The following is a 16,150-nucleotide window of genomic DNA, read 5'->3' on the forward strand; positions in this document are numbered from 1 at the left end:
TGAGAAAAGTAACTTGCTCACCAGAATGAGATTTCAAACTGGCCAACTGCAGATCGTGAGCTACACGGATGGCTGGTGTTTGAAGCCACATGCTCTGCAGTGGTTTGTTACACAGAAAACTCATACAGGCTCTAATCATCTGCCTCATTAAGCTCGTGCCTATGAAAGGCATGAGAAAGGGGAAGATTTACGCGATGTTAACACAGTAGTTAGACACACACCCACACACAGAATCCACAGTGCACATAGTCATGATCGCTTCTGGGACCTCCAAGTCAGCATTTCAAGAGAGATGTGTTCCTAGGTGCTACTGACCTGCAGTGAATCCCACCAATCCCATTCACTGTCTGTCTTCAAGAACAGACTTACTATTAAGGATTGCAAGGTGTTCTTTCAGGCCCACAGATTTTCCTAGAACTCTTTAGTTTAAAAAAAGAGGTTGTAAAATGGAGACGGCCTCAGGTGGGTTTCCTGACCCTAGAGAAGTTTCACTTGTTCACCTGCTCATCTGTCCACCCAGTAATACTTACTGAGCTCTCACTATGTCCGGGGCACTGAGCCAAGTTCAGGGAATAAACTGATGAACAAAAAGATATGGTCCTGCCCCCAGGGGGCCTACCATCCGGCAGGGAAGATGAAGAGTGGGCAAGGCCAAGTGTGGGGAAGGTTACAGAGAAGCAGGCAGTCTTGCGGGAGCACGTGACAGGTTCTCACTTCCCTTAGAATGGAGTCCAAACTTGGCGTGGCCTACGAGAGCGCCCTGCCGCCTTCCTTAGCTTCATTGTGAACCATGCACCCCTCCCCAGTGCCAGCTCCAGTCACGCCAGCCTCTTGCAGGCTCCTTCTTCCCCTAAGCTTGTCTTGTCAGAGACGATCTTCTCCCTAGAGAGCTTCTCCTTCTTAGGGCTCAGCTGAAATGCCTGAAGCCACTCTGAAATGCTTTGATTTGTTGTTGTTTTTTCTTTAGACTCATTCAGTTCCACAGAGGAGTTGAAATGGGTCCCCAAATACCAACGTTCGCGCATTCAAGCATTCAGTATTTATTCAGTCAACAATCTCTGCGCACCAGGTGCTGTTCGAGGTGCTGGGGATATGGGATACAGTCATGGAAAAGACAGGAGAGGCCCCTGCTCACAGGAGACTTATCCCCTAGGGGAGGGAGAGCTGATACATCATTAAAGAATCAAGATAACATCAGAGAATTAAGTGCTATGAAGAAAATAGGAGGAGGAGGAGAGAGGAGGATGCCTAGGCGGGAGGCGGCAGCAAGAATGAGACGTGGGTGATGAGACCGAGCCCATCAAGAAAATTAGAGGGAAAGAGTTCCCGGCCGAGGGAAGAGGAAAGGTTTCAAGTGAGAGCAAGCTTGGCACGATCAGAGGACGGCAGGAGGGCAGTGTGGCGAGGCCATAGTCCCTGTGGTCGAAAATAAAACCGGGCTGGGGGGTACAGAGGCCCGATTAACCGTGTGGATCTAAGCAGGCAAGTGACAGAACCTCACTGACTTTGTAAGAACTCATTCTGGCTGACTTTTCACTGTGTGCCCACTTGCATACTTTTCATTTTTCAACCCCGTGCATATTTCAGCTTAAGAAAACACATATCATCAATTCCAAGCTGCATTTTTTTCTCACATCTTCACATTTCTAAAATCAAGATGCATCTAACAGTCGATAATGTACCAGTTTAATTTGCTGGCATTTTTTCTTTCCTACTGGCAAATACATAGTGGTGATTCTTAACAGTCACAGCCCCACAGGTCTGATGAACTAGGGCAATTTTTAAATGAAATTTTGTCAGTTTTACTACCATCTGCCACTTCTCTCAGATTTTCATTCACATTTTTATTTTTATTCAAATTTTCCTTTCGTAGTATAATGGGGAAGTCAAAAACTATAAAGGATAAGGCTGGAAATTTTTCCTACATAAGACACAAACAGAGTTAAAAAACAAGCAAAAGACTGAGAAAAAAAATCTGCAATAAAAAAAGTTGACAAGGGGCTTGTATCAAAGAACGTATCTTCATGTTATAAAAGGTTCCTAAAAACTGGGAGTGGGAAAAAAAGGAAACAACGCAACCGAAAAAAAAGTTGCACAAAGGAAATGAAAAGGAAATTTATGAAGAAATTCCCAAAGGCCAGTGAAACTAAAGAAAAATACTCCATCTCGCATTCAGAGTTATATAAAATTTTAAAACAACGGGACACCATTACTGCCTATCAGATTGGTGGCAATTTAAAAAAATAATACCTAGTATTAATGAGGGTGCAGGGAAAGGGAATCCTCGTCTACTCTTAGTGAAAATATAAATTAATACAAAGGGTCTTGAAGATCAGTTTGGTAGCAGCCATTAAAAGTCATAACGTGCAGTCCTTTGAGCTAGCAAGTCCTGCAAACACACATATCCACAGGTTTTCTACAACACTGTTTAATAAAAGGCAGCAATCGAAATGACCATCAGTAGGGAACAGATTAAATAAAATGGAATTTCTGTGCAGGAGCACTATAAATGCACTAGAAATGATGAGGTAGGCTTGTATATACTGACATGAAAAGACAGCCATGACTTACTAGGATGAGAAAAGAGCAAGTCACAAAACAGTATGCATAAATTATTCACTTGATTAAAATTATATATAAACCTCTATTTGCATATAGAAGCATAGATTCATTCATTCAACAAATACATGTTGAAGGGATAGATTGGGAGTTTTAAATTTGTAGAGACTGACAGGCATATGCAGAATAGATACACAAGATTATATTGTGTAGCACAGGGAAATATACACAAGATCTTGTGGTAGCTCACAGTGAAAAGAAAATATGACAATGAGTATATGTATGGTCATGTATAACTGAAAAATTGTGCTCTACACTGCAATTTGGCACAACATTGTAAAATGACTATAACTTAATAAAAAAATGTTAAAAAACAAAACAAAACAAAACCCAAATACATGCTGAACTACAGCATGTATTTATTCAATGTGTACATACACTCGTTCAATAGAAATTTACTGAATCTCTTACATGCCAGGCACTGAGTATTTGCGTACATATTTTATTATATGTGGTATTCACCTTTCTCTAGGTATACTGCGCATCCGTAGTAGGAAATACTCTGAACATCAGTTATCTTGGATGGGGGGGAATACGGAAGGAAGGTCTTTACGTTCTACTTTATATATTTCTACATTGACGGATCAAAGTCCTAGCAAAGTGCTAGCACATTCATTACAGATAATCATTCTGACACAAATATTAACCAAATACATAGAGAATTACGGTAGCAAAACTGTGGAGAAAGCAAATAGGCCAGCAAATGGCAAAGCCTGAGTAGGTTCTACTTAGAATTTATGTAAGGGAAACAAAGGACGGGGGCAGATGCTATTTTCTGTGAAAACCTACTGGGAGTCTGATCACGAGGCGGATGACTGAAGCACGGTGGTGTGTGAATGACGCGGCTTGTGTAACTGTCTGATCGTCGCTGTGTTATCTGTGTCGACCCTCTGAGAAGGCCATCCTCTCTGAGCATGCTTTCTAACCCCAATTATTAAGAAGGCCCTTGAACATCTCTGTCAGACACAGACTGAAAATAATGGAAGATTCTGGAAGAGCTACATCATAATTGGAAAGGCTTAGAAATGAGGAAAGTATTGTTGGAAACATTCATAATGAAAACTTGAGGGGGAAAAACTGACTGCAGCGGCCAAGGAGGAAACATAAACAAGGATGTAGGTCAGGTATAAAACAAGAGGGTAGTGGGGACAGAACTGGAGAGGACAGGGACCCGCTCCCCCAAGTGAGGCAGCCCCCGCTCAATTCTTGTAGGAGCTGTGGTCTGATGTCGCCGGAACTGATTTTTCCAGGTGAAACTAGAAATCAATTCTTTGATGAAAAATCTACTTTTGAAATGTTGGCGACTAAAATTCTTTTTAAAAAGATTCCAGGTTGGGGAATCTATGAACCTCTAAGAAGAGTCATACCAAAAATTGTTTTAAATTCCTTCACGGTAACTGCAATGAAGGTGAAAATGTATCAGCAGACACATATGTAGATACGTGTATATGTACACACACACACACCCACACACACACACCCACACCCCCACACACCCACACCCACACACCATCTTTAAAAAGGGGGAAAAGAACAAAAATTGTTATATAGCCCACAGGGTATTACTTAGGTTAAGGATACTTGCCTATTTGAAGTGTGTCCTCTGAATGTAAGTCTAAAATGGGTTTTGATAGGACAGGTTTCAATCTGTGGGAAGATGAGAGAGAGAAGAAAGATGAGTCAGGTAGCTTATTACTGCAAAAATGCAGACACTCAAGTGGATTTCGCTACTATTTAAAGGAAGGGCCACGCCAAAGGGTCTTCTGTTTAATTACACGTGATCCTAGGCACATCCAGTCAAAGTCCAGTGGGTGCAAGTCTCAGTTAGATCAGCTAAGCTTTACACTGAGAATCTGATATCAAATCACAAACCGATCATGAGAGATTTACTTACAGGCTAGCAAGACTTTTCCAAATGTTTCAGTGTTTTCCAAGCCATCTGCTAATGTCTTGCCTCTTCTAAGACAAAACTTTTAAGAGAGCTATTACTTCTCACAGGTAAACTAAAAAGACTGACTCTTACTGAGACCTAAAGTTTAGTTAACATTTATGTGGTAACGTCCCCAGTGAAGAAAATGCAAAAAAACCAGACATCAGAGAGCCAGGTTCAATTCTACAACAACCACACACAAACATCAATGCATTTCTCAGCCCAGGAAACCACCCTGGCCTGAACTGAGAGCCTACTTGCTCTTTTCACTCAGGGTTCTAACAAGTTGAGCCATACTCTGTAGGTCCCGGAGCATCAGAATTGCCATATAGCATCTACAAGGCATAGATAGATAATATATATACTTTTATATTTGGAAAGAGTAAAAAGCTTCTTTTCATGAACTAGGAAAAAACAAGGCTTGAAAATTATCCCCAGTTTGTGAGAATTAGACGCGTCTGAAGGACAAGCTACAACTTCATGCTTATTACAAAAGTTACTGAAGTATAAGAATCAAGATTTTATTTACATGACTAATATAAAAAGGAGGGAGGAAATAATGCCATTTGCAGCAATATGGATGGACCTGGAGGTCATTATGCTAACTGAAGTAAGCCAGAAAGAGAAAGAAAAGTACCATATGATATCTCTTATATGTGGAATCTAAAAACTGACACAGATGAACTTATTTATAAAACTCATAGACATAGAAAACAAACTTATGGTTACCGGGGGGAAAGGGGAGGGTGAAGAGATAAACTGGGAGTTTGGGATTCACAGCTACTAACTTCTATATATTAAATAGATAGGGGGAGGGTATAGCTCACATGGTAGAGTACATGCTTAGTATGCATGAGGTCCTGGGTTCAATTCCCAGTACCTCCTCCAAGAATAAATAAATAAGTAACCCTCATTACCTTTCCCCACATAAACAAACAAACAAATAAATAAAATAAACACTAAGGTCCTCCTGCAGAGCACAGGGAACTATAGTCAATATCTTCTAATTGCTCATTATGAAAAAGAACGTGAAAAGGAATATATACATATATATGTATAACTGAATCACTATGCTATGCACTAGAAATTACCACAACATTGTAAACCGACTCTACTTCAATAAAAAACAAAATAAAAAGGAGGGGAATGAGTGCAGGTTAAAATTATTGGGAAACTTTAACCCTGGTCTTGCAGTCAGGGTTTAAACATCAGCTCCACCCTCTTCCTAGCTAGCTGACCTTACGCAACTTAACTAAACTACTCTGAGCCTCAGTTTCCTCATCTGTGAAGAGAGGCTAAGGATAGCCCTTAATGTATGAGTTGGCTCTGAGGACTGAGTGGGCCAATCCAAGTGAAACATTTAACACAGGGCTAGGCAAAGAAAAGCTCTCAGCAAAGATCAGCAAACTCATAACTTACAACTAAGCAAACTCCTTGAACAGTGGACTTAGAAAAGCCCCCTGAATATCTCGTATATAATAACCGATTAACTTCAGTTTCCCATTCATTCTTGCATTCAAAAAATATTTACTACACATCTATTCTGGGCCAGGCACCTTTCTGTATCCTGGGGTTAAAGAAGCAAAATACACATAAAAATTCAGATTAATAGAGGGGGAAGGGATAGCTCAGTGGCAGAGCAGCATGCCTAACATGCACAAGGTCCTGGGTTCAATCCCCAGTACCGCCATAAAAACAAAAAAATACATATAATTATCTCCCCCCACCAAAAATAGAAGTAAGTTTAAAAAAAATTCAGATTATTAAACTACTATAGGTCATTTTTAAAAACGTGCAGAGAAATTATACTAATGGATAGAAGAGTCACAAGGGAGAGGATAATTCATGGTGAAGACTGCACGATACATTGGAATGAGGGTCCTGGGGCAAGAAAGAGAGAGAGGAGGGGAGGAAAGGAAAGCAGTGCCTGAAAATGAGGCCTCAGAGCTGTTTCTAAATTCCAGCAGGCTCTTCCTTCCGGTCAAAGCCACACTTACTTGATGCTGTGCAGTTTTCTCGTGACTATCATTGGAAAGTCGACTTCAAAGTATTTACTTGGTAGAAGGTCTTCATCCTGAGAAAAAACACACAGTAATCCTTATATAATTATTTATCACTCATACAACCAGCGATCATCTTCAGGTACCAAGTACTAGGCCATGCAGTGCAGTGGGGGTACTTCAGGATTTTAAATCAGGGGAATGATAAGGTCAGAAATGTGCTTTCCAAATTATTCTGGTCTTGGCAGAGGACTGAAGGAGGTTACTGTAGTTGACCAGGTAAGATGTGATGGGGAGCCTGAATCGGGAGAGTAGCCACGGGGATGTTAAGAGGCAGCTTAGAAGCAGGACATAACAGTACTTCTCAAAAAAAAAAAATACAAACAAACAGCTTGAGACCCATTAGAGGAGGTCAAGCAATCAGTCTTGTGGGTTGCAACCAGCAGTTGGGGGATAAAAGAAAATAAAATAGCAAGTATCAGAAAGCATCATATGGAGTGGGGCAAGTATTATTTTGTGATACATCGACTGTCGTCTGTGACAGTGGATGGTACAGAGCAGGCACTCGGGAGCCCGGGGGGCAGGGTTCACCAACCAGCTCCATCGTGTGTTTGCTGAGGCCTTAGGAAAGTCACTAGACTCCCTGGGCCAAGGTTTCCTCATCTGAAAAGTAGAGAAAATGATAATACCTCACAGGGCTGTGAGGATAGTAACGAAATGCCTGCATGACACTCGGAATACCTGCCCTTAGCATGCATCGTGTGTGTGCCTCTATTAGAGCTCAAGCTCAGAACTTCTCCTGATACGTTTCCACACACGCAGAGGGAAACATATGTGAGGATTTTCATTACGACCCAGCGCGTAGCAGCTGAAGGTGAGAAACAGCCCTCCTGTCTTCACTAGTGCCCTGGGGAGATCAAGTACGGGGCTGATGTCACTGTCGGGGGTGGGAGGCCGCAGACAGGGGTGGGAGACAAGCTGTCACCGCACCCCCCTTGATTATATTGTTTTCAGTTTTTGAACCAGGTGAACATCTTCCAAAAATTAAATGTAAACAGCTGGAGACAGAAGAGGGGAAATTTTAATGTACCTTTAACCTCCAGAAGGTGGTATCCATCCCAGCCCCAAGGTTGAGAATTTGACAATTACATTCTGTCTTCCGCAGAAATGCCTTCATAAGCTGATCGACGCCATAGACTCGAGCAAAATATCCTGAGACACAGACAGAGCAGCACGCAGTCAGCCCATGACGACAGAAACAGCGCCTGCAAAGCCCAGTGTGCCTGAGGAGCAGAACGGCACCTGGCCCTTCGTCAGGGTCGGGGTTTATCTGAAGATTTTACAGGGGAAAAAATGGCTTTCAATTCTCTTCCCTTTTTTTTTTTTTTAAAAAAAAGGCTGTTTGAACCAAAGTATGTACAATCAATTTAATGGTGAAATTCATTGTCTTAGGAAAAATAAAATGCCCTATTCTGTTCCTTATGAAAGACAAGCATTTTGTATCAAAATATCTGATCTAAATGTTCTTCTTGAAAATGGGCTTTTTCATGGCTCTCGCGAAAGCTACTCAGTTCTCTGGTAGAACTCAAAACTGTGAGATCGCATGGAAAATAACATTTTGCGCTCAGGAAATTGGGCAGATGGATGTTAAAGCAAAGAAAGCCATACTTCTTACCGTGCTCTTTTCACCTGCACCCTGTCTGGGTTAGAGCCTCTGTGTTTATAAAATGGCACCGCAGATGGGAGGAGGGGAGGCACCAGCAAATGGTCCTAATAAACAGACTTGTTAAGCTCTGGGGTGGGGACCTGGCGCGAAGGAGATGGGAAATGCAGAAGGGAGACAGGAAGATAGAGTCTGTCTGTTACAAAGGCCCACCGCTCAAGGTGTGATTATTTCAAGAACAAAATTTGAGAGGAGTATTTAGAAACTTTTATTGCAACTAGACACAGGGATTTTATGATTTACAGAATATCATCCACAATGGATTAGATTTGAGGGGGAAAATATGTCCCCACCATAGACGTTTGGGATGTGCGCTCCTTCAGGGCTGCAGGTTCCCAATCCAGAGATGCAAACCCAGGAGAGGAAGGAGGAGGCAGGCTGCCATGCTGCCCGGGGCCGAGCCAGTCGCCGTGGCGGGTCCCTGACTCTGGACCGCTCATTAGGAAATCTATCTCAAGAGCACAGGAAGGGGGCTTAAGGCCTCTTCCCTTCTTCTCAGGAAGCACCATTCAAACTTTCTTTGCATTTCTGATAAAACCTACCAACAGGATCCATCTTTAGGGTCAAGATTCCCTGCACACACAGGAATTATGGTCTTTGGTCAATTTCTTAGTCTGAAATGAAGTCACACTCCTGTCTCAAATCCTTTGACTTCCTTGATGGAAATTATGTGCAGAAACTAATAGTTACTAACCCTTTAGTAAGGCAACAACAACAAAAAATAATCCCTTACAGTAAAAGATATATAAATGGCTTTTAAAAACAGAAAAGTGATTTTTCAACCTCACTCCAAAATAAGAGGAATATAAAATTAAATTCCGATAAAACACCATTTTTCAGGTATCAGATTAACAAAAATTAAAAATTTCATAATACACCGTGCTGGTGAGGAAGCTGGGAAATAAGGACTCTCTCTGTCGGAGAGAGTACACGCTGAAACTCTCTTTTTAAGAATGTATTCTTAAAACCTCAGGCCCCTCAGCTGACGAGGAGATGTTGGGGAGGGAGTTGGTCACTTGCCTCTGTTAATTTCAGGGGCCTTCCTCTCTTTAGACAGTCTCACCAAATGCTGGATGTAAGGGTCATGCCAGTAGCCAATGCTCACTGCAAACCTGAAAGAGATGAAAAAGGCAAGTGAGAAGAGAGTAGGTTTAAGCCAGGTTCATGGCCAAGTTCCCAGGAACCAGGTCAAGGAGCCAGAGGAAATTAATCTACCTCAAAAGGCCAAGTCACATGTCATATTCCAGCACAAGATTAAACAGACTCATCGGTCCATCTTTATAGTCACATACACTGCTGATCACATTTCCCCACCATGGTCATTTCTTACCTCTCTCTTTTCTCCTATCACTAACTCCTCTCCCAGGACCCTAGACAGCAGATAACCTCACCTCGTACTTCATAAAGAAGACCTGGAACCATGTATTCATTCAGCAAACTCACTGGCCAGAGCTAGCTGGATAACTCTGCTCAATCAAAAGTTCTGCGTCCAGGGGAAGTGAGACCCAGAAATAGCTGGCCAGCATCACTAACAACCATCACTAAGCATCACTAAGTCTTTCTTCTGGCTCTATATTAAGTACCAGTCATTTCACATCCCTTAAGGAGGTCATAGTGGGGAAGCCAGGAACCAATGAACAAAACAGCTACAACCTGGAAAGTGCTACGGGGGCCTAAACTCTCTCTACCCCCGTCCACACTACACGGAGTTAGAGTGTTAGTGTCCTAAGCCTGGGAGCTGGCGTTCTGATGACCACTGGAAGTCCCCTGGCAACCTCAGTCTTAGGACCACTGAGCAGTCATGGAAAGAACCTGGATGCCTAGGGCCATGCCACGCCCCCGTGGGCCTGCAGCCCCTCTACCTCTCCATGGATATTCAGTGAGAGAACAAACATCTTTACCACTTAAGCCCAGTTGAGTCAGGTTTCTGTTATTTGCAGCCTAAAGGATCCCAAGTGACAGCCTGAATAATACACTCATCGCCATATTGCGTGATAAGTAAGCTGAAACTTAAAGGGTGTGTGTGTGGGGGGGGGTCACCCTGCTAGGTTCTAAGCTCCCAGAAGCAGATATTACATCTTTCCTTTTCTTTTTCTCTTTCTATTATATTGGGGGGGGGGGGATTAGGTTTGTTTGTTTGTTTGTTTTTAACGGAGGTAATGGGGATTGAACCCAGGACCTTGTGCATGCTAAGCACGCCCTCTACCACTGAGCTATAACCTCCCTCTACATCTTTCCTATTCTTTATATCTATCGACGAGGCTTACTGCTGCCTTGATTGCAAAAGGTGCTGAATTCTGTACAAATACGTCCCCCTAGTCTCTTGCATCCAGGTTTGCACATCTGTAAACACCTATAAGGAAGCATATACATTCAGCTACTCAACTCCACACAGAAACATACAAGTCCTCACTAAGGGACACAATTTGCTATAAGCCCAGACTGCCCAAGGAAAACAGCAGACCCACAGAGTTTTACAAGAGGAAACGAGCTCAAGGGAACTATATTCAATACCCTGTAATAGCCTATAATGCAAAAGAATATGAAAAGGAATAGATACACATGTATAACTGAATTACCATGTGGTACACAAGAAATTAACACAACATTGTAAACCGACTATACTTCAATGAAAAAGGGGAAACGTGCGCAGCTGTCTAAAATAGTGCTTTTCCAACAGTAAGTTGTGACCCATCAATATCATAAAATCAATGTAATAGTTTGCAAATCTCCACTTTAGAAAATGAAGTACCAGAGAGTAAAACAGAAAACAGCAGCAGCATTCCACAATGTAAGAGTCAGGACTGTTTTGTGACGCTTTCGTTTCAAGCGTCTGTGGAGGTAAAAGCAGCACGAAAACCAGTGTTCTCACTGTCCCTGGCAGCTGGATGAACGCTGATTTCAAAGGGATCATCTCGCGCCATCTAGTGGTAAAGGCCGTATCTGCAGCTGAAGTAGATGAAGCAAAAAAAACCCGTAGACTAGCGATGAGAACACTCATCAGTTTAAGGGTTGGAAGGGACCTTAGTCCATCCCAACACCCAGTGGAAGAAGCCTTTCAACAATATGGAGCCACTGTGACTACTCCCCACAAGAAGGCACTCGCCCCACTGCCAAGACACTCGAACTGCTGAAGAGCTGATCAATTTGCCTCCAAGTGTTCCTTGTCGGATTTATTACTGCCGTCGTGGATAACAAGGAGCAGTTTCTATTCCTTCTAACCCTGCATTATCGGTAGACTTAATACTATTGATTCAGTCAAGCAAAATTTATCGAGTGTCTGCTAAGTGCCAGGCATTGGGGGTACAAAACAGAGGAGGGACAGAGGCAAAGATAAAGAGAGATAATGACGTATGAGGGAGATAATCATATGGAGGATGGAAGGACCTACTTTAGGGAAGTAGGAAAGGGAAGACCTCTCTGAAACAAGAATGGCTGAGCTGAGTCCAAGCGAACTGGAAGAAGTCAGTTGTGCAAAAGGCATTCCAGACAGGAGGAGCAGCAGAGGGTGGGAATGGACGTGGAGTGTTTCAGAAGCAGGAAGTAGGTAGGGGGCGGGGGGTGTGCTGGAGAGGAGTAAGAAAACAGGAGAAACTGGAGAGGAGGTTGGAGAGAGAAGCAAACTCAGGTTGGGAGGAATGGATTTCCACAGCACACTGAGTGTGGTTGATGACGTCTGGCAGTACAAAAAGGTGGGGAGATGCACAGACGTAACACAGGTACCCCCGGTCACCTGGGGAGATGCACGGATGTAACACAAGTACCCCGATCACCTGGGGAGATGCACGGACATAACACAAGTACCCTGATCACCTGGGGAGATGTATGGACATAACACAGGTACCCCCGATCACCTGGGGAGATGCACGGACGTAACACAAGTACCCTGATCACCTGGGGAGATGCACGGACATAACACAGGTACCCCCGATCACCTGGGGAGATGCACGGACGTAACACAAGTACCCCGATCACCTGGGGAGATGCACGGACATAACACAAGTACCCCGATCACCTGGGGAGATGCATGGACATAACACAAGTACCCCAGCCACCTGGGGAGATGCACGGACATAACACAAGTACCCCGATCACCTGGGGAGATGCACGGACATAACACAAGCATCCTGATCACTTGGGGGAGATGCACGGACATAACACAAGTACCCTGATCACCTGGGGAGATGCATGACATAACACAAGTACCCCGATCACCTGGGGAGATGCATGACATAACACAAGTACCCCAGTCACCTGGGGAGATACACGGACATAAAACTAGTACCCTGATCACCTGGCAAGATGCATGGACATAACACAAGTACCACGATCACTTGGGGGAGATGCACAGACACAAGTACCCCCGGTCACTAGTTCCTATGAAACTTCCTAATGTTTCCAACATGTGTCTGTTTCCAGTCCTTCAGTCTAGATGACTGTCAGTGGTTTCTATGCCCCCAAGGAAAAAGGACCTTACTGATTTGCCTGTGAGAGTGGCCAAGACAAAAAGCTGGACAACACACCATTGGGAAGAGGAAGGAAGAGGGTGCGGCAGGGCACTGCTGCAAGGAGTTCTGAGGGGAGATGAATGCCATGATTCAGAATTTACAAGCCACCAACTGAAGATGAGCTGGGCAAAAAAGAAACATTACCTATATTTCATTACATCTAAAATACCATCCATTATAAGATTAAAAAAAGAAATTAAAACCCACTGCCAATTAGTTAACTTAGTGTTTTTCTTATTGCTCAGAATTTTAATTTGGGGGTTATTGACAAAGCTCCTTTATTTGGACAGGGTGTCATCAGCTCTCTCCTACAGACATAAAAAGGAAAAGATGAGTGAAATAAGTTGGCTAAGTCTTCGCTTGCAGGATGTCTGTGACCTTCCACACAATAATGATCTTCGTGCCGCTGAGAGCGCTGGCGAACATGCACTTCGTAAGAGGTCTCCACCATCCTCTCTGAGACTTTCTTCCAAGCAGCTGACCCTCGCTCTGGAAGTTTTGATTCTGGCTCTTTCCTGATCTCATCAGAAGGTATCATTGGGTGATTTCCAACCACAACAGGATTTGTGCTCCTTCTTCAAATGGCCCTTAAATGATGTATAGACTAAAGCACCAGGTGCTGTGGTCACAGTCATCCAGCCACACCACTAGGAATAACCGCCACGTCCACCGGTAATGACACCTCTAATACGACTGGACAGTGACTGCAGGACACGTCGAGAGTAAGTCACATCTGCTTTCAGAGAAGTTAAAGTGTAAGAATGTGCGTGCCACAGAATGGCTCAAACGGTACTGCCTTCATAACAAGAATGTTTGGATTTCACAAACAACATAAAAGGCAAATACTAACCTAGGAAAAAGATTAAGGAAAAAAACTAATATCCCAGAAGAAAAAGAATGACAAAGGACAAAACTGGAAAATTCACTACAGATGGACAACAGGCACATGAAAAGATGCTCAACATCACTAACTACCAGAGAAATGCAACCAAAACTACAATGAGGCATCACCTCACACCAGTCAGGATGGCCACCATTAAAATGTCTACAAATAATAAATGCTGGAGAGGGTGTAGAGAAAAAGGGACCCTCCTACATTGTTGTGGTGGGAATGTAAGTTGGTGCAGCCACTATGGAGAACAATAAACTTCCTTAAAAACGTAAAAGTAGAGTTATATGATCCAGCAATCCCACTCCTGGGCATATATCCAGAGAAAATTTTAACTGGAAAAGATAAATGTGCCCCAAAGTCCATAGCACTAAATACAATAGCCAAAACATGGAAGCAACCTAAATGTCCAGCAACAGATGAACAGATAAAGAAGATGTGTGTGTATGTATACATACATATACATACACACACAATAGATTATTACTCAGCCTTAAAAAAGAATGAAATAATGCCATCTGCAGCAAGGTGGACGGAATTAGAGATTATCATACTAAGTAAGTTAGAGAAAAACATTATATGGTATCACTTACATATGGAATCTTTAAAAAAATACAAATGAACTTATTTACAAACCAGAAATAGACTAAGAGAAATAGAAAACAAACTATGGTTAAAAAGCAGAAAGGGGTGGGGAAGAGGGATAAATTAGGAGTTTGGGAATAACATATACACATTAGTATACATAAAATAGATAAACAAGGATGTACTGTACAGCACAGGGAACTATATTCAATATCTTGTAATAACCCATAATGGAAAAGAATCTGAAAAGGAAGATACACATGTATATGTATAACTGAACCACTTTTTTGTACAACACTGTAAATCAACTATACGTCACTAAAAAAAGGAAAATTCACAAAAGAAACTGACCAACCCAATGAACATATAAAAAGCCCAGCCTTATCAACGATCAAAGAAATAATTTTTTTAAAAGGCAGAATGAAAACGAAAGCAAAAACAGAGCAATATTTCTCCCATCAAATCAGTGATAAAACTATCTTTTTAATAGAACCCGGCTCTGGAGAGGACTCAGGCCGAGGGTGCTGGAACTGGCCCGGTCGTGCCGCCAGGCACTGCGGCAACAGGTGTAAAAAGCCAGAATAACGTGCAGACACGATGACCATGCAGCCCCACTTCTGGGATGTTTATCCTTAGGGAAAAAACCCAAGAATGAACACAAAGATTTTTTTCCCAAGAACGCAGAACCTGGAGTTACAGTGTCAGGTCCACAAAGCAGGTGACAAGATTATATGGACAGGATGCTCTCAATTTTGTTAGAATGAACGTATACATATAAATAAAGAGTGCCCAGAACAGACAGCAAAACATTAATAGCAATGATCTCTGCACCGCGATACTGTGCACCTTAGTCCTGCCGTCGTCCATTTCCCTGATCGTCTTCTGCTCCCGACACCCAGAGAACACCCCTTCCACTGGAATATCCTGATTTCATGTTTCGCTTCCAGAATCACAGAGCCAAAAATCTCAGCTTTGGAAAGACCTTAAAGATTCACTCCATTTACATTCAATCCACCACTGCTTTGAAAACGTTCACGACACTCACCTGTTCAATGTTAATACGTCCTTAAATCAAATCAATTTTCTTAGGACTCAGGTCGATGTGCTACCTAATATTTTCTCCTAACACACACTGCAATAAATACCTATTAAAATTTGAAACATCTATCTGTGCCCCGCCTCAAACCATCTCGCATTCCTCCCATGGGAAACATGGGTCTGGTCCAACCACCTATTCATTAAAGAAACACTGACCGATTCTGTCCTATTGGCAAATGCGTCCACTCCAACAATGGGAAATTCATGTAAGGTAGGGAACCGCCCTCCAACAGGCATTTCGTGATCTGAGGATTCAGGGAATGGGAAGGGGCCCTCCCTGCTCTCCCAGACTATGAGGATCAAGGCTGGGGCTGGTTTATATCACTTCTCAAGGACACTCACTGAGTGAGTGCTGACTGCATGCCAGGCATTATTCCAAATGCTTGACAAACAGGAACACATGGGGCCCTCATAACAACCCTAAGGTGGTTTCCCCAAGCTGTGGGACCTTGAGGGAAACTAACTTCACTGCTTTACAAGCCTACTTACCTACTTGGATTTACACCCCTCCCCCAACACTTCAGCAGCTTAAATGGTATCTGTGTGTTTCTGTGTGTCTGTGCATAGGTACTGCTTAGCTGCTTACGGATGCACACGTTATGTGTATATATGTATATTCATAAACATCAATTGCAAAAATCAACTGAATATTCTCAGCATTCATTTTCAAATTTGGAATTTTAACTGCATACTGCTTTGTAGTCTTTAAGATACTGCTTTACCTCAATTTTCAATTTGTATTGTTCTTTTATATCTTTTAGTTTTATTTTTTCGGTTTTTATTTTCTGTCGGTTTTAT

General features: G+C 42.6%; 1 protein-coding gene across 2 annotated transcripts in view; it reads right to left on the reverse strand.

Moving 5' to 3' along the window:
• Positions 1-16,150, reverse strand: part of LCMT1 (leucine carboxyl methyltransferase 1) — a 46,925-nt gene that overhangs the window by 18,313 nt on the left and 12,462 nt on the right. Inside the window, exons 1-5 of one of the 2 annotated variants that reach the window (XM_074346173.1) lie at positions 15,509-15,633; positions 9,293-9,384; positions 7,640-7,761; positions 6,547-6,623; positions 4,205-4,266 (exon numbers count right to left, since the gene is read on the reverse strand). In XM_074346173.1, the coding sequence (XP_074202274.1) occupies positions 4,205-4,266; positions 6,547-6,623; positions 7,640-7,761; positions 9,293-9,384; positions 15,509-15,558 (403 nt within the window). In that variant the 5' untranslated portion in view covers positions 15,559-15,633. Of the gene's footprint in view, positions 1-4,204; positions 4,267-6,546; positions 6,624-7,639; positions 7,762-9,292; positions 9,385-15,508; positions 15,634-16,150 lie in introns of those variants that run through there. The other variant, XM_010960998.3, reaches the window with a different exon arrangement.

This window comes from Camelus bactrianus, chromosome 18 (genome assembly GCF_048773025.1).
Source record: "Camelus bactrianus isolate YW-2024 breed Bactrian camel chromosome 18, ASM4877302v1, whole genome shotgun sequence".
Taxonomy (NCBI): domain Eukaryota; kingdom Metazoa; phylum Chordata; class Mammalia; order Artiodactyla; family Camelidae; genus Camelus; species Camelus bactrianus.